Source organism: Natrix helvetica (assembly GCF_964273705.1).
Source record: "Natrix helvetica genome assembly, chromosome: 3".
In the NCBI taxonomy this organism is placed as follows: Eukaryota; Metazoa; Chordata; class Lepidosauria; order Squamata; family Natricidae; genus Natrix; species Natrix helvetica.
The window spans coordinates 57353257-57371842 of NC_138549.1; the positions used below are offsets into that span (position 1 = coordinate 57353257).

General features: G+C 49.4%; 1 protein-coding gene across 1 annotated transcript in view; it reads left to right on the forward strand.

The window, feature by feature from the left end:
* LOC309389142 (cysteine-rich protein 2-like) overlaps positions 1–18586 on the forward strand; it is a 176988-nt gene that overhangs the window by 126473 nt on the left and 31929 nt on the right. Inside the window, 2 exon segments of the mRNA XM_081947148.1 lie at positions 7019–7113; positions 8698–8755. Of these exon segments, the coding sequence (XP_081803274.1) occupies positions 7019–7113; positions 8698–8755 (153 nt within the window).

An 18586-nucleotide genomic window follows, 5' to 3' on the forward strand; every position in this document is an offset into this window, starting at 1 on the left:
GAGGAGTCGGTGAGCCAGTTCCTCCAGTCGCTTCGCACCGCGGCGATGAGGTGCGAGTTTGCTGACCTCGATCGCAACCTGACGGAACAGTTCGTCAGCGGCGTAAAGGATCTGCGCCTTCGCCGGCGGCTCCTGTCACAGGCGGACATCACGCTGACTGGGGCCATCGAGCAGGCAAGGGCGGCTGAACTCTCCGACGAGTCAATGGCGGAGATGTTCAACCTGCCGCCCCCGCCAGGCCGCACCTGCCTGGTGGACGAACTAGTTCCCTTGCCAAATGACTATCCTGAGGAGGGAGCGGTGGCGCGCGTTGGCCAGTCCGCCAGAAGACGCGTTCCTCAACGAGCCCGGGAAGCTGTGCCCGCTTGCCTTGGCTGTGGAGGCAACCACGACCGCTCGGGTTGCCCCTTTAAAACCGCAGTTTGCCGCCGCTGCCTGAAGAAGGGACATTTGGCCCAGGTCTGCCGAGCGCAGCTTCCCTTGCCACAGCGTGCAGAGGACGTCCCGACCACAGCCGCCGTTAAACAGCGACCTGGAGGCCGTGCTGGACGACAGCAGCAGCAGCAGCAGCAGCAGCAGTTTTCACGCGGAGGCTGCTACGCCGTGGACGCAGACTTCCACGCCAACCCCGCAGAGTTGGCCTTCCACACGGGTGCAGGTGCGGAGCGCATCAAGGCGTCGCTCCTCATTGAGGGCTCCCCCTGCACCATGGAGGTGGACTCGGGGTCGTCCCGATCCCTTTTGTCGTGGACAGAGTTCTCCCGCCTCTGTCCAGGCATCTCAAAGACCCAGTTGGCCCCTCCAGACGCAACCCTACGGGACTACCAGGGGACTCTAATTCCTACCCTGGGTTGTCACCTGGTGCGGGTGGAATACGGGGACTATTCGGGATGCCTGCCTCTACTAGTGGTAGAGAAACCTTTGCCGGCCCTCCTGGGCCTTGACTGGTTCCCGGCACTTGGCCTATCAGTGCACGGGATTAGACAAGTGGTGGCCACGCCTCCCGACGTGGCCGACGTCCTTGCCAGATTTTCTGATGTGTTTGATGGGCAGCTGGGGGCGTATAAGGGCACGCCCATCTCCTTGAACCTAGATCCCCAGGTTGCCCCCATTAGGCTGAAGGCCCGTAGGGTGCCTTTCGCTTTGAGGGCAAAGGTTGATGCGGAGCTCGACAAGCTCGTCGCGCAGGGAGTCTTGGAGCCGGTGGATTACTCCAAGTGGGAGACCCCTTTGGTCATCCCAGTTAAGGCGGATGGGTCCATTCGCCTCTGCGCCGACTTCAAATCCACCATCAACCTTGCCCTCCAAGCGAACCCCTATCCAGTTCCGGTAGTGCAGCACTTGCTCCACTCTTTGGGGCAAGGCTGCATCTTTGCGAAGCTGGATATGGCGCAGGCCTACCAGCAGCTCCCGGTGGATGACGAGGCGGCGGCTGCGCAGACCATCGTCACCCACCGTGGGGCTTTCCGTTGCCGACGCTTGCAATTCGGCGTTTCCGTAGCCCCGGGGATCTTCCAGAGCCTCATGGAGCGGCTGCTCCATGGGCTCCCTGGCGTGGTTCCGTATTTCGATGACGTCCTGATCGCCGCTAGCAGCCGATCGGGCCTCATCGAAGTACTGGTGAAGGTCCTCGAGCGTTTCAGGGGCTCGGGCTTAAAATTAAAGCGCAGCAAATGTTCATTTGCTGTGCCCCGGGTTGATTTCCTGGGCTTCACGATTGACGCCCAAGGAATTCACCCAACCCCTTCAAAGGTTGCAGCCATCAGGAACGCCCCCACGCCTGCCTCCAAGACGGAGCTGCAGGCGTTCCTTGGCTTGCTTAACTTCTACGCGCCTTTCCTGCCGCATAAGGCGTCACTAGCCGAGCCGCTGCATCGGTTGCTCGACCGATCGGCCGCCTGGCGCTGGGGCAGCCGCAAAGCGCATGCGTTCGCGGCTGTCAAAGACTTGCTGACGTCAGAGGCAGTCCTCGTTCAGTATTCGGACAAGCTGCCTTTGACTCTTGCTTGTGACGCCTCCCCTGTGGGTTTGGGGGCGGTCCTGAGCCATGTGCTGCCCAATGGCTCGGAGGCCCCCATAGCCTTTTATTCCCGGACACTGACTTCTGCGGAACGCAATTACAGCCAGATCGACAAGGAGGCTCTGGCTGCAGTGTCAGGGATTAAAAGGTTCCACGACTACCTCTATGGTCGGCACTTTACTTTGTTCACCGACCATAAGCCACTCCTTGGGCTTTTGGCAGGTAACAAGCCGACCCCTCCCATCCTGTCACCGCGCATGACCAGGTGGACAGAGTTCCTAGCTGCATACAGCTATACTCTGCTCTACCGGCCGGGCAAGCATTTAGGGCACGCTGATGCCCTCAGCCGCTGCTCCTTGCCCGTTGCTGACCCCCCGACAGTGCCTTGCCTGTCGGTCTTGGCCATAGCAGATTTGGATCTGCCACTCTCTTCCGGGGAGGTGGCCTCAAAGTCTAGGGCTGACCCTGACCTGTCCCAGGTCATCCTTTGGGTCCAAAGGGGCTGGCCTGAGGGTCCGGTGCCAGAGCACCTTCGTCCCTTCAGGGTCAGGCAGTTGGAGCTGTCACTTCACAGTGGGTGCCTCCTGTGGGGTGACAGGGTGGTCATTCCACCCAGCCTGCGCCATCAGGTGCTATCTCGCCTTCATGAGGGCCACCCCGGCATAGTGCGCATGAAATGCCTGGCGCGCAGCTATGTCTGGTGGCCTCGCATTGATGATGAGATAGCCGCCTGGGTGGCCGGCTGCTCCCCCTGCCAACATTCCCGACCGGCGCCACCGGCTGCCTGTCCTAGGGAATGGGAATTGCCTCGTGGACCTTGGTCCCGTCTCCACGTGGATTTCGCGGGCCCCTTCAGAGGCCAGGGCTTCATGGTGGTGGTGGATGCATATTCGCGCTGGGTGGAGCTCATCCTCATGAGGTCCACCACAGCCGAGGCCACGATCAGAGAACTGACTAGGCTTTTCGCCACCCATGGCGTGCCGGACGTCATTGTCTCTGATAACGGGCCTCAATTTGCATCCACCGCGTTCCAGCTGTTCCTGGCTTCTCAGGGCATCCGCCATGCCCCAGTCGCCCCATACCATCCGGCTAGCAATGGCCGGGCGGAAAGGGCAGTCCGCTCGGCCAAGGAGGCGTTGGGCAGGATGGATGGGGCTGACTGGCCTTCAAGGGTGGCTGCTTACCTCTTGGTACAGCATGCCACTCCTTGCCCCCTGACTGGGAAGTCTCCAGCTGAGCTGCTGATGGGCCGGCGCCTGCGGACCACCTTGGATAGGTTGCACCCACTCTATTCAAGTGAACAGCCTGGCAACCTGGGGCCCCCTTCCCGCGTGTTCCTCCTGGGCGATGCTGTTTGGGCTCAGGCATTCTCAGGGGCAGTTAGGTGGGTGCCTGCCACCATCACCGCCATAACCGGCCCCTGTTCTTACAGGGTCCAGCTACATGATGGGACCGAATGGCGGCGGCACCTGGATCAACTGAGGCGCCGCCTGCCCAGCACCAGCGACAACACCCCCGCAAGGTCGACCATCAACGTCGCTGCGCCTGAGCCCTCCAACGTTCTGTTCCCTGGTGCCCTTCCACCAGAAATCGTCCGCCCGGTCCAGCTGCCCAGGGCTTCCCCGTCCTTGGACGCCGCCTCCCGGCCGTCCACTATTGTGGGGGTGTCGCCCGTTAGGCGTCAGCCTCCCGGGTTCCAAATGGCCTTCCCTGAGTCAGGCCAGGCCTACCAACAAGTGCCCAGCTCAAGCCCGCCTTCGGCCGCGCCCCCTCGGCCCTGCCTACCTGGGCCTGGTTTTCCTCCGTCAGGGGTGGGCCTCCAAGATGGCGCCCGGAGCTCCACTCCCTTGCGGGAGGAGCTTCAACGGACACCACCTTCCTCTCCAACACCTCCTGTCGAACTGAGGCGTTCTGGGCGGGTCCGGCGCCGCCCAGACTATTTACGTGACTACGTTTGTGCGTCGCTTGCACATGCGCAGTCACTGGGGGGGAAGGAGTGTTGTGTCCGGGCTGATGACGTCAGGGAGTTTCCCCTGACAGCCTGCTTCTGCACTAGCAACAGCCAGGTCGCGTCTGATTGGCTAAGACGCGACCTGGCTGAGAGCGGGGAAACTCTGGCTTGGGGATTGGCTGGGTCGTCTGACAGCTTCGTATAAATAGCTGTCAGACGATCCTTGCATTGATTCTCTCCTGTATTTGACTGTGACTAGTTTTGTTCAATAAAGTTGGTTGGATTCTCCACACGACTCCGCTCGTCTTCGTTCGTATTTAACAGGGGGCATTATCATTGTGGAGAGAGACCATCCACTGCATCCTCCAGAGCCATGGTTACCTATTTTATTTGGGCTTCTCCTGTCCTCAGTTCAGCCTCATACTCCTGCATGTAGTTTCAGACTTGCACCAGGAAAAACCCTAGCTGCTCAGGGTCTCCCCCATACTTTACCCCCAAGGCTGGGACCTTTGGGGTCTGGTGCCTTTGAGTAGTGGTCCCCCCAGGCGGAGTGGCATCCACAGCATCCACAGCCAGGGGTGGCATCACTTGCATTGGTGCCAGTTCATGTACAGTAGGTGTGACCACCATCATAGTAGCTCCATCTATGACCTGGTCTGGGGTGACACAGGAACCTTGGGTATCTGTCTATGCAAGAGTTTCCCAGGCTCTTTGACACACATACACACACCCCGTACTTGTTGTATCAGTAACAGAGCCTGATTCAGCATGGCCTCCTCTGGGCTTCCCACCAAAGAGGGGGGTGTCTTCCCTCTGCCCCATGTTCCTCGCCTATCTGAGCCTGATGGGCTTCTCACTGAGGTCCAACTCCTTTTGCCATTCTGCCTCATCTCAAGCATGGTATAGTCTACAAGGGGAGCTGGCCATGGCTCCAGTTTCTTCCAGCTCACTCCCATAGTTGGATATTGGATGCTCAGTCCCCATGATATACTGCTGTCTTTGGGTTGACCATTAAAGATCTTTCCTAATGTCAGGGCTGCCTCTATCCAATTCATAGGAAATTCCTTGGCTCCATAGATTCAGAGGGAGCACATTCCAGAAAATAGTAGGGTGAGAGATAAGAAGCAACACAGCCTGGAGATAGATAGGAAACAGAGTTCAGATAGCCACTCCCTAGAATCTCCCAGTATATATCTTTTAGGCTAGGGAAGTAAGAGTTAGTCTGACAAGATGCTGTTTGTTACAATACCATTATACATACCCAAGAATTGAAGTCAGGCTAAGCCCAAGTATGATGTGAAACAGTTCAGACAAAGTTCACTTTTTTATTTTCTTAAACACAAAAAGACAGCATCTTGCAAAACTAAACTAGGGTTCTTAAGGAACTGGTAAACATGATCTCACAGCTACTAAATAAAATGTTTCAAAGCTTTTGGAGCACTGGGAAAAGAGGATTGTAAAAGAGCTGATGTACTTCCAATTTACAAAAAGAAAAAGAAAAAAAGTGGATCCAGGAAAATACAGACCAATCATCCTGACATCAATACCTGAGCAAATCCTGGAAAAGATAATTAAGCAGTGTATTTGTGAGCACCTAGAAACAAACAAGACAATTACTAGAAGCCGCATGGGTTTGTCAAAAACAGATTATGCCAGACAAACTTTATTGTCTTATTTGATTAAATGACTTAAATAGTGGATCAGGGAAATGCTGTGGACATAGTTTATTTAGAGTGCAGTAAGGCATTTGCCAAAGTAGACCACAACCTACTTCTTGGTAAAATAGAACAATGTGAAATAGACAATGCCACCACCAGATAGATTTGCAATTAGCTGACCAACTGCACTCAGCACGTAGTCCTCTGTCTTGGACCCAGTGCTATTCAACAACTTTCTAAATAGTTTAGATAAGAGGATAGAAGAAGAACTCATCAAATTTTCAGACAATACCAATATGGGATGAATAGGTAATACTTTGGAAGACAGACTCAATATTCAGAAAGTCCTGACAGCCTTATCAAAACATGCAATTCAGTGGTGAGAAAAATAAGGTCCTATGCATAGGCAAGAAGAATAAAATGCACAGGTATAGGAGATACCTGCCTCAATAGTAGCAACTGTGAGAAGGAGCTAGACTTAAATATGAACCAACAGTGTGATGCACATTTTAATTGCTCTTCTCTGCACTTTTTCCAAAATATCAACATCGTTTTTGTAATGTGGTGACCAAAACTGGATGCAATATTCCAAGTGTGATTTTATACAGCAGTACTAATACTTCATGTGATTTTGATTTTATGCCTCTGTTTATACATGAAGGATTGAATTAGCTTTTTTGGCTATTACCGCACACTGTTGGCTCATATGTACGTGATTGTGATAGACTGTCTACTCGTAGATTGTCTATTCCAAGGTCCCTCTCATAGTTTCTGTTTTGAAGCCAGGTTTTTGCCTAACCTGTACCTTTGTTTTTTTCCTAACCTAACCTTTGGTTTTTCTGCCCAAGTATAAAACCTTGCCTTTCTCTACATTAAATTTCATTTTGCTGGATAGGGCCCATTGTTCAAGTCTGTTAAGATCTTTTTGGATCCTAAGATTGTATTCTAGAGTGTCAACTATTCCTGCCAATTTAATATCATCTGCAAATTTAATGAGTTTCCCTTCTATTCCCTCATCTAAGTCATTTATGAAGATATTGAATAGTACTGGGCCTAAGACGAAACCTTGTGGTACTGTACTGCTTACTTCCATCCATGTAGATGTAGTACCATTAAGGACTATTTGTTAAGTATGATATGTCAGCCAATTACAAATCCATCTGGTGATGATGCTCTCTATCCCATATTGTTGAGTTTTAAATACAGTTTAAAACTATATTCAATTCAGAATGTAATATTTTTGAAGGTATTGAAATCAACGTTGAGGACAAGGATGAAGTATTACGATTCTTATTTTTAACAACATGCAACTGTCTTTATTCCAAAATGAGCATATTGATTTATACCTATAAAAAAGTTGAACTACATGCATTTTCTTCTGTATTATAGCTGAGAAGGTGACTTCATTGGGCAAGGATTGGCACCGTCCCTGTCTACGTTGTGAGCGTTGCGGGAAGACTCTTATTCCTGGAGGCCATGCTGAGGTAGGAAACTATTAAGTTGGATTCAGTTTTATCTTCTGGTGTTTTTGGAATTGAACCTTTTGCATATTTTGCTCCTAGATGACATGAAACAAGATCTGAAAGAGAAGCAGATTTTGGCATCATTTCACATTAATATTTGATATCACAAAATAAACCATATATTGATTCTTTATAATTAATTATTCCTTACATTTTACTTCATAATCAAATGTTTCTTCCTTACTGTATCCTTTGATTTTTCTAGATGTCTTTTGAAGAGTAATTCACAAATGTTCTGATATAGTCTGCATCTGATTCATTTATCAACAGGTGTATCTACAACAGTATAAAGTATCTATGTTGTTTGATTTCTATATTTTCTTACTGAAATTTTGGAGATGTATGTTTTTGTTTGTAAACTGTAATGTATGCTGCTGTTCTGAGTAGAAACCAGGTGATGTACCTGGTTGATCTGGGCTGATCATAAAAACTTACAGCAATCACAATGGTTACTTTTTGGATTGGAAATTACCAGGTAATTCTAGGGTTGTACATTCGATTTACAAGTTAAAAAAATCTGAGAAGTGTAATTTGAATTAATTGATTGAGAATCGATTAATTCAAAGTACACTTTACTTTTTTATAGTTCTAATGTGTTGTATTATGGACACAGAAGTTCTTAAGACCAAAGAGCTGCATTACTACTCTAGAACCGTGATGGCGAACCTATGGCATGCGTGCCACAGGTGGCATGCGGAGCCATTTGTCAGCTCCAGTGTGCATGCGTGCACTGGCTGGATGACTTCAGCCTTCTTTTGAGGCCATTTGAGTGCAAAAAACCAGCCCTACAGGCAAACTGGACGTTCAGGAAAAGTGACTTACTGTTTGGCTGTAGGGCTGTTTTTCACCCTCTGGAGCCTTGAGGGAAGGCTCCGTAGGGTGAAAAATGGCCCTATGAGCAAACCGGAAGTCCATTCCCGCCATTTTTTTGCGCTCCAGAGGCTTCAGGGAAGCTCCTGCACCAGATTTATATCAGATGACTTCTGGAGACTTTTCCAAATCTGAGTGATTCTATTAGAAAATCAATAAACAGCATTCTTTTGCTGCTATAAGGCAACTAACTGTATGCCAAAAGTATAAGCATTGAAGACTAAATGTCCCTAGGTACAGAGAGGTATTAGATCATTGTTCTGCATTGTCAGTCAGTGAGATTTGGGATCCAAAAGATGTTTTTGCATTCAGGCCCAATATATACTACTTGCCATTAATGGACATAACTTTTAATTAAGTCAAAGGCTTGCAGTTTTATTTGTATGAATGCTAGAACTAAGGCAGCGGTCTTATGTTGCAATTGCCCTGAAATAGTATGAGATATACTAGGGGCTAAGAAGATTGTTTTATTTTGGATGCGTCCTCTAGAGTAGGTCTTATATAAACTAGGTGATTTATACTTAATGTGCTTTGAGGTATAAAGTGATTGAAAATATTGATGGGAACAAAAGCTATTGGTTTTGTTCAAAAGTTAACAATGCATTGAAAGTTTTTAGCAGAAAGGGTGCTGATCTCATGACTTACATTAATGTATCTTTTTTTTTTTCCTACCAGCATGATGGACAGCCATATTGCCACAAACCATGCTATGGCATCCTGTTTGGACCAAAAGGTGAAGTGATGGACAGAAATCAGTTTAAATATTGAAAAAACAATTGGCTTGCTTATTATCACTTACCTCTTCTGTTGGAATTAAAATCTAGTCTTGTATTTGACAATTCAGGTTTAGCAGATTTAGAGCAGAGATAACAAAACCTTGGTTGGGGTGAGGAATAAGCTTTTGAAGTTTATGCTAGGAACCATGTTACAAAAGAATTGGGGTCACATCAGGAAACAGTAGAATATTTTAAATACTAGGCCAGGACAAAAATACATTAATATTATTACTTATAATAGATAATGTACCATATAATATTATACAGATAATATTATCAATAAAGGAGAATATATTACTCCTGATTAATTTATTTCATTTACAGATAGTCTTCGACTCACAATCATAATGGAGCCTGCTCATTATGGTAGTAAGTTATGACAATTGTTATGCGAGGCAACCACATGATCTCCTTGCTTAATAACCCCCCATTCCATCTGTTAGTGGTGGGATTCAAAAAAATTTACTACCGGTTCTGTGGGTATGGCTTGATGGGCGCAGTGTGGCTTGGTGGCCATGGCAGGGGAAGGATACTGTAAAATCTCCACTCCCTCCCCACTGCAGGGAAGGTTCTGCAAAATCCCCATTCCCTCCTGATCAGCTGGGACTTGGGAGGCATAGATGGGGGTGTGGCAGGAGTGAAATTCAGCAGGTTCTGACAGGTCCTGGAGAACCAGTAGCGGAAATTTTGAGTAGTTTGGAGAACCGGCAAATACCACCTCTGGCAAGCCCCAGAGTGGGGTGGGAATGGAGATTTTGCAATATCCTTCCCCCAGGAGTGGGGAGGGAATGGGGATTTTACAATAACCTTCCCCTGGAATGGGGTGGGAATGGAGATTTTGCACTATCCTTCCCCTGCCACACCCACCAAGCCACGCTCATAGAACTGGTGGTAAAAAAAATTGAATTTCACCACTGGGGCGGGGCCAGTCAGAGGTGGTATTTATCGGTTCTCCCAACTACTCAAACTTTCTGCTACCGGTTCTCCAGAACTGATCAGAACCTGCTGAATACCACCTCTGCCACCCGTGCTCTCTTTGATGCATTCATTAAGCAGAGCATGAGGTGCTTCAGGAATAGGGGTCCAGGACATCCAGCCCCGCCTGCTCTGGACCTCCCAAGGCCTCACTCACCCAACACAACCCATGCTCTGCTTCTCACTCTTTGGGGATTTGGGACTGCTTCCCATCCTGCTGAGCCCAACCCCTCATACCCATCCCTGATCACCTATTGTGTACATATCTTTTGAAAATCTCTGGAGTTCTGGACTTCATGTTGGGGAAACTTCTGCTGTAAGTATAGAATAGGTGATACCTGGCTCAACACTAGTAACTATGGGAGGGATCTTGGCATCCTAGTGGACAATCATTTAAATATGAGCTAGCAGTATGCTGTAACTGCAAAACAAAAGCCAAAACAGTCCTAGACTACATTAAGAGAGAGATAGAATTAAGATCACATGTAGTGTGAGTACTACTTTGTAATTCCTTTATAACACCACACTTGGAATATTGCATCCAGGTTTGGTTGCCATGATATATAAAAATGTTGAGACTCTAGAAAGAGTGCAGAGAAGAGCAACAAAGATGAATAGGAGGCTAAACATATGAAGAACTATATTTAGTTCAATTAAAAGAAGGACTGAAGTAACATGATAGCAGTGTTTCAATATCGAAGGGGCTGCTATAAAAAAGAGGGGATCAACCTATTCTCCAAAGCAGCTGAGGGTAGAACAAGATGCAATGGATGGAAACTAATCAAAGAGCGAACCAACCTAGAACAAAGGAGAAATTTCCTGACAGTACAATTCATTGGTGGGACTTGCTTCCAAAAGTTGTGGGTGTTCCAACACTGCAGGTTTTTAAGAAGAGATTGGACAACAATTTGTCTGAAATGGTATAGGATCTTCTACTTTAGGAGTGGCTTGGACTAGAAAACCTCAAGGTCCCTTCCAACTGTAGAAGCAGCCTCTATTTTCTGAGCAGCCACAGGCAAGGGGCCCCAGGGATGAAGCAGTCCATCCTGCTTTCCTAATCCGATCTCTGCAGCACTGCAAAAAGCTCTGGGTCTTTCTGGAGCACTGTGGAGACCACATTAGAGAAGTGGAGTACACCATTCCATCTTTGGGACATGTGCTTGCATCCTGGAAGTAGCTGCCATTTTATGCAATGCAAGAATTATGACCACTCTAAAAATGGTAGCTGCTACCAGGATGCAGCCATGCAACCCAAGGATGCTGAGAGATGGAGTAGCCTGCCCTCCAGAGGTCCAAATCTCTAGAGATCTTCAAATGGTAAGTGCATGATGGGTGACTGGGTGTGGAGGAGGGTTTGGGGGACACAGCAGGATGGGATGGGGGATCTGATAAGCAGGAGGGTGCTATGATAAATGACCATAGGAATGCTGAAGTGGCCAAAACCAAGTTGAAAGTAGCTTTTGGAATGGGTTGATGTCTGTCATAACTTTGAATAGTCGCTAAGTGACCAGTCATATATTGAGGACTACCTGTAACCTAATTAATATAAACCATGATACACACAAACACAATATCACAGTTCTAGCATAATTATCCCCAATCTGAAATTGATTCCCATATTTAATTAGAATGTTAGTGAAAACAAATTCTCAACATCCCTTAGACGTACACACCTATAAGGATCCCTACCATCTTCATATTTCCTAGTCCTAAACAAAAAGTGTTGTGTATATTTTCCCTCATATATACACTAGCCTGAGCAAACTTTCCTTCTTAATGTCAAGGCTCTGACTAATGAACCCAACCCAAGCAAATCAGAACTCTTGAGAGTAGAATCCTCCTAAAATATCTTCTTTATTGAATACATCATATCACAGCTCTAAAGGAAAACAACTCTAAACCTTTCCCTCAGTTTCAATATAATTAAAATAGGAAGTAACCCCATCCCCAAGTGTCACAGGTCACATTGGTCAATTGGGTTAATTGCCGGGCTCTCCAGGCACTCCTTCCCTGACCTTATCACTGGGTGGAGCTTCCTGGAGCTATGGCGGCTTACCCGTGAGCTCCGCATGCTGCGGGGCTTGCCTGAGTGAGCAGGGAATGCTACTGGTTCTCTATGCCAACTGTGAGGACCGGGTCCAGGAAAGGACCACCCTGGCTTTCCATCATGACCATAATGGGTCTCCAGGGTGGTCTGACGATTGAGAAATACGACGAAAACGCGAGAGGTGAGAGAGCCGGAGTGCGGGAGAGGGAGCCAGCGCCGGCCGCTGCTACCGCTGCTTCCGCTGCTTCCGCTGTGGAAACGCTGGGCGTGGGACGGCGTGGGACGGCGGGGCGAAGCCGGCTGGCGTGTGTGTGAGTGTGTGGAGCGGCTGGGCGAAGTAGGAGCTATGCAGGCTATTGCCGGTGTTGGCTGTGCCGGGAGAGGCCGAGGAGCCGGGCGCTGGGAGCCCTTGAGGCCTGACGAAGCGCCGAAGCGCCAAAACGTTGGCGGGGGGATTGGAGGCCGGCTGAGGCGTCGGAGGCACCGGAGGCTGGTGGTAATGGCCCCTGGGGCTGGAGCGGTGCGGCGCGGCGACTCGAGGTGCCGGACACATGGGGGACATACAGGGAAAGGCAATGGCGGCTGCTGGAGCGAAGGAGAGGGGAGGAGCGAAGGTAGTGGCCCTTCATCTACCATCATTGACCATCTGCCCCCTGTTACTATCCCCGGTTTACCATCCACCGACCACCTGCTCCCTACTGTTTTTCTACTGCCCACCTATGCTTTGACCATCAACAGACTGATTGACTGGTCTGCTATATCCATCATCCCCACCTAGGCCTTTTGGCTTTTATCATCGGTACCCAGGCCCTGGCTTTCTGCATCTCTCTGCATTTTCCTTTTTCCTGGACTCAGTGCTATAAGCAGCACCTATTTTAACATCTTTTAAAGTGATTTTAACATCTGTAGCACCCTCAATAGACCTGAGGCCCTGCTGAACTATGGTTTATTTTTACTCAAGGGTAGACTTGATTTTATTGCGGGAGTCCCCCCTCTCGCAAATATGGCCCTCTGCCCTTTCGAGGGCCCACCTTAATGACGGATGCATCAATCCAGAGAGGTGGAGGAAGAGGAGGCTCCGGGGGTTTTTGTGCAAATGTTTTTTAAGTGTTTTAAGGGGATCCAGGGGGGGGGGGGGGGGGGGCTTAGCCAGACCAGGAATAGGAGCAGAGCCAGGCGAGCAGGTGGGACTGAGGAGGAAGAGAGAGGAGTGGGGGAGGGGAGTCAGTATGACGTTCCTTTAGAGGGTTCCTATATCCCAACGGTCGCAGGAAGGGGTGGATGCGAGGACAGAAGAAGATTCTGCAGTCGGTTGGGAGACCGCGGGCGTTGGATACGCCCGGTCGTTTGTACCAACCCCCGCACTCTAGGTGGTCAGGGTTTACAGAGCCGGGGCATGAGGCTGATGTTGTGTAACGCAAGGTCCGTTGTTAATAAGGCCCCCCTCATCCATGATCTGGTTTCTGAGGGGGAGCCAGACCTTGCAGGGATCACGGAAACCTGGTTGGGCCACGAGGGGGGGTTGCCCCTCGTGGAAATGTGCCCACCAGGATACCGTGTATTCCATCAGCCTCGTGCCCAGGGTAGGGGTGGTGGGGTAGCAGTCATTATACAGGAAGTCCTGGCACCGAGAGAATTCACCGTACCTCAGATATCCGGATGTGAGACTCTAGGTGTGAGATGGGGCCCAGGGAGTCAGTTGGGCCTGCTGATTGCATACTTGGCTCCTCGCTATGCATCAGTGGCCCTGCCAGAGCTCCTCAAGGTGATTGCGGAGGTGGCGGTTGAGACCCCCAGACTATTAGTTATGGGGGACTTCAACCTGCCATCGACGGGTGAATCATCCGAGGTAGCTCGGGAGTTCATGGTTTCCATGACAGCCTTGGACCTGACCCAAATAATTCAAGGCCCCACACACGAGGGAGGCCACATGCTGGACCTTGTTTTTATCTCTGGTCGATGGAAGAATGATCTGGGAATAGGGGATCTGGTTATTACTCCCCTGTCATGGTCAGATCACTCGCTTCTCCGACTTGACTTCCCTGATGCTACCCCCCATCGCGGGGAGGCGGAACCAGAAGATCTTAGATGTTTATTGGACCCGTGTCCCTCCTGGCTTGTACTGGCAGTCTGGGAGGCTACACGAGACTGGCTCCTGGGGCTGGTGAACGCCTCGCTGAGGGAGGGGTTCCTACCAGCCGCCTTGAAAGAGGCGGTGGTGAGGCCCCTACTTAAGAGGCCTTCCCTGGACCCAGTAGAGTTAGCCAATTATCGTCCTGTCTCCAACCTTCCCTTCTTAGCGAAGGTTGTTGAGAGTGTGGTGGCGCAACAGTTCCCTCGACACCTGGAGGAAATTACTTATCTAGACCCGCGCCAGTCCGGTTTTCGACCCGGCCACAGCACTGAGACCGCTTTGGTCGCGTTGGTGGATGATCTCTGGAGGGCGAAGGATGGGGGTTGTTCCTCCATCCTAGTCCTGTTAGATCTCTCAGCGGCTTTCGATACCATCGACCATGGTATCCTACTGCGTCGGCTGGAGGGGATGGGGGTGAGGGGCAACGTTTTGCGGTGGTTCTCCTCCTTCCTCTCCGGTCGGACGCAATGTGTGTTGGCGGGGGAGCAGATGTCGACCCTGAGGCCGCTCACGTGCGGAGTGCCACAGGGGTCGGTCCTCTCACCTCTCCTGTTCAACACATACATGAAACCGCTGGGCGAGATCATTCGAGGATTCGGAGTTGAGTGCCATCTGTATGCAGATGACACTCAGTTATATATCTCTACCCCGAACCACCCCAACGAAGCCGTCGAGGTGATGTCCCTGTGTCTGGAAGCCGTGCGGGTCTGGATGGGTGACAACAGACTCAAGCTCAACCCTTCCAAGACCGAGTGGCTGTGGCTACCGGCGCCCCGCTTTAGCCAATGTGTTCCATCTCTGGCCATCAGGGGGGAACAACTGCCCCCGGTGGAGAGGGCACACAATTTGGGCGTCCTCCTAGATTCCCGGCTGTCGCTAGATGATCATGTGACAGCCGTGGCTAGGGGGGCGTTCCACCAGGTTCGCCTGGTGCGCCAATTGCGCCCCCTACTAGAGCGGGACGCCCTTCGCACAGTCACTCATGCCCTGGTGACTTCCCGTCTTGATTACTGCAATGCTCTCTACATGGGGCTCCCCTTGAGATGCACCCGAAGGCTCCAGCTGGTTCAGAATGCAGCCGCGCGGGTTATTATGGGGAGTACTAGGTACTCCCATGTAACACCTTTACTGCGTGAGCTGCACTGGCTGCCTGTGGCTTTTCGGGTGCGTTTCAAGGTGTTGATTGTCATCTTTAAAGCGCTCCATGGCTCGGGACCTAGTTACCTGCGGGATCGCATTCTACCCCACACATCCCTGTGACCAATCCGCTCTCACAGAGAGGGACTCCTCCGGGTACCTTCCACTAAGCAGTGCGGGCGGGCGGTGCCTAGGAATAGGGCCTTCTCTGTGATGGGCCCAACCCTCTGGAACGACCTCCCCCCCGATATTAGAACCACCTTGGACCTCCGCTCCTTCCGCAAGAAACTCAAGACCCACCTGTTTCGATTAGCCGGCCTGGCCTAATTGTAACTGTAATTGTATTTACAGGGAACACCCACTACTGACCTTCCTGGATGGCTTTTTAAATTTTAAATTTTGGGGTTTTAAATTGGTTTTAGAATTGTTTTTAATTATTTAATTAGTTTGGGTTGTATATACAGACGGTATGTTTGCGTTGTTTTGTCTGATGTTTTATGTTATGTTTTGTTGTTTTATACACGAACGGTCTGTACACCGCCCCGAGTCCCTACGGGGAGAGGGGGCGGTCTATAAATTTAATAAACCTAACCTAAACCTATCAGTTGCCAGTAGAGATGATCTTGGTTCTCACGAAAAAAACTTTGTTGTCTAGTAAGGCATTCCAACCTCCTTCCCCCCTTCCCCCTTTCTGTGGCAACTGAGGAAGAGAAAAATGGCTGCTGCCAGGTTTGGTTCGAAGTTGATACTTGTCTTATCCAGGGACATGCATATTCACCTTCATTCGTAAGATTTAAACAAGATATGATATTGGGCATGTCAGATGAAAACTATCTGTAACATATATTTTGCATAATTTCACTATAAAAGAAATAAATTTTGATTATTTGAGTATTTTTGGAGTATAAGACGCACCTTTTTTCCTCAAAAGAGGCTGAAAATTTGGGTGCATCTTATACATAGAATACAGCACTTTTTGGCTTCCGAAGCCCAGCCCCCTTCACCAAAATGGCCGTGCATACCCTTATGGAGGCTTTCAGAGAGCTCCTGGGGCTGACAAGAGACGAAATGAGCAAAATATGGGCAATTTTCTGCTCCCCTAAACCCCAGCAGCACTCCATAAGCCTCCATAAGGCTATGCATGCAATTTTTTTGACACAAAACTGGCCCATTTTTGCGAAAAACAGCCTTTTTTTGCTCATTTGGGGGGGGCACCCCTCCGGAGCATTCTACAAGCCCCCCAATGCTATTCATGCCTTTTTTTAAAAAAATGGCCCTGTTTTCATGAAAAATGGACCTTTTTTGGGAGGTTTGCAGAGTGCAAAAACTTTTTTTTCCTTTTGGAAAGCTCTTTAACTGATGAGAATTACACTGATCAAGTGCTGTGCCAGCAGGAACAAAGTCTGCAGATTGTCAGTGATTTCCTTCTCCAGCACATGGATAAATACTCCTGGAAACATCAACCTACTGACCTATCTTCTCTCTCTCTCTCTCTCTCTCTCTCTCTCTCTCTCTCTCTCTCTCTCTCTCTCTCTCTCTCTCTCTCTCTCTCCCTCCCTCTCCCTCTCCCTCTCCCTCTCTCTCTCTCTCCCTACTGTGTTCCCTCCAAAATAAGACAGGGTCTTATTTTCTTTTGCCCCACGAAATATGTCCTTGGGCTTATTATAGGGAAAGGGCTTATTATTTTCTGGGGCAGGTGAGAAGTGAGGCGCACCTTTTACCTTTCCAGCTCCAGCGCGTTCCTTGCCATTGTGTTCAGGGAAGCCGCTGGTAAAAAAAAAACCTTCTCACAAGTTCAATCAAATTTTTTGAAGTCGCAAGAAGGTTTTTTTTTACCAGGGGCTTCCCTGGACATAATGGCAAGGAACGCAACGGACATGGAAAGGTAAGAGGTGCGCCTCATGGCCCAACACCGCCCACCTCTCCCCAATGGTAAAGGCAGCCTGCCTGGTTCCCTTCCCCGCCGTCCCTTTACCGAGGAGTGGCAGGGGGGGGTAGAAGCGAGACGCGTCTCTTCCCTTTCCAGGTCCGTTGCGTTCCTTGCCCTTTCGTACAGTGAATCCCTTTGTAAAAAAACCTCATGAGTTCGTGAGGTTTTTTTTACAAGGGGCTTCAATGGACGAAAGGGTGAGGAACGCAGCGGAGCTATCAGTCTCTGATAGTACTAGGATGCTTCTCGCTTCTCCCCCCACACCTGCCACCCCTATCTAAAGGGATGGCAGGGAAGGGAACCAGGCAGACTGCCTTTACCATTGGGGCGAGGTGGGCAGTGCTGGGCCGCGAGGCGCATCTTTTATCTTTCCAGGTCCGTTGCGTTCCTTGCCCTTTCATCCAGTGAAGCCTCTTGTAAGAAAACTCACGAGTTGAACTCAGGAGTTTTTTTTTACAAGGGGATTCACTGAACAAAAGGAAGAGGAATGCAACGGACCTGGAAAGGTAAGAGGCACTCTTTGCTTCCCCCCCGCCACCCCTCACTAAAGGGGCCACGGGGAAGGGAACCAGGCAGGCTGCCTTTACCATTGGGGTGGGGTGGGTGGGTTTTTTTGCACGAGAAGGAACAGGCAGGAGGGCGTGATCGCATTGCTGCCTGCCGCTCTTTTTGCGGCCAGCTCTTTTTGCACAGGAGGAAAGGGAGGGGGTGGAAGCACTTTGCTTCACCTGCCATTGTTTTTGCGTCGGGTCCTCTTATTGCCCCACAAGCTGTACCGGTAGGTGGTACAGTGGTAATGGCGGGGACTGGTTGCGCATGCGCTTAAATAGTTGGGGTGGGCTTATTTTTGGGAGAGGGCTTATTATGGCGCATGCTCTGAAAAGCCCAATTGTGCTTATTAGCAGGACATGTCTTATTTTGGGGGAAACATGGTACCCTCTCTCTCCCTACCTATCTACTGTATTTCTCTCTTTCTCTCTCTCCCTCTATCTATCTATCTATCTATCTATCTATCTACCTACCTACCTACCTACCTAACTACCTACCCTCTCTCTCTCCCTACCTATCTATTGTATTTCTCTCTCTCTCTTTCTATTTCTCTCTCTATCCCTCTCCCTACCTACCTACACACTCTCTCTCTCTCCCTACCTACCTACTGTATCTCTATTTCTCTCTCTCCCTCTCTCTCTCTCTCTCCCTTTATCTACCTATCTACCTAACTACTCTCCCTACCTACCTACTGTATTTTTTCTCTCTTTCTCTCTCTATATATACCTCTATGTACTTACCTACTTTTTTAAAAAAATTGCCTCTTCAAAACCTTGATGCATCTTATACTCCGGTGCGTCTTATATTCCAAAAAATACGGTATTTTACTTGATGAAAAGCCTCAAAGTATGATTAAGGTATAATTGAAATGTTATACTTCTGAATTAAAGCTTGAAAACACATGATATGATAATTATTATAATAAATATGGATAGGATAGGATAGGATAGGATAGGATAGGATAGGATAGGAAGGAACCTTTGAGGTCTTCTAGTTGAGTGCCCTGCTCAAGCAGG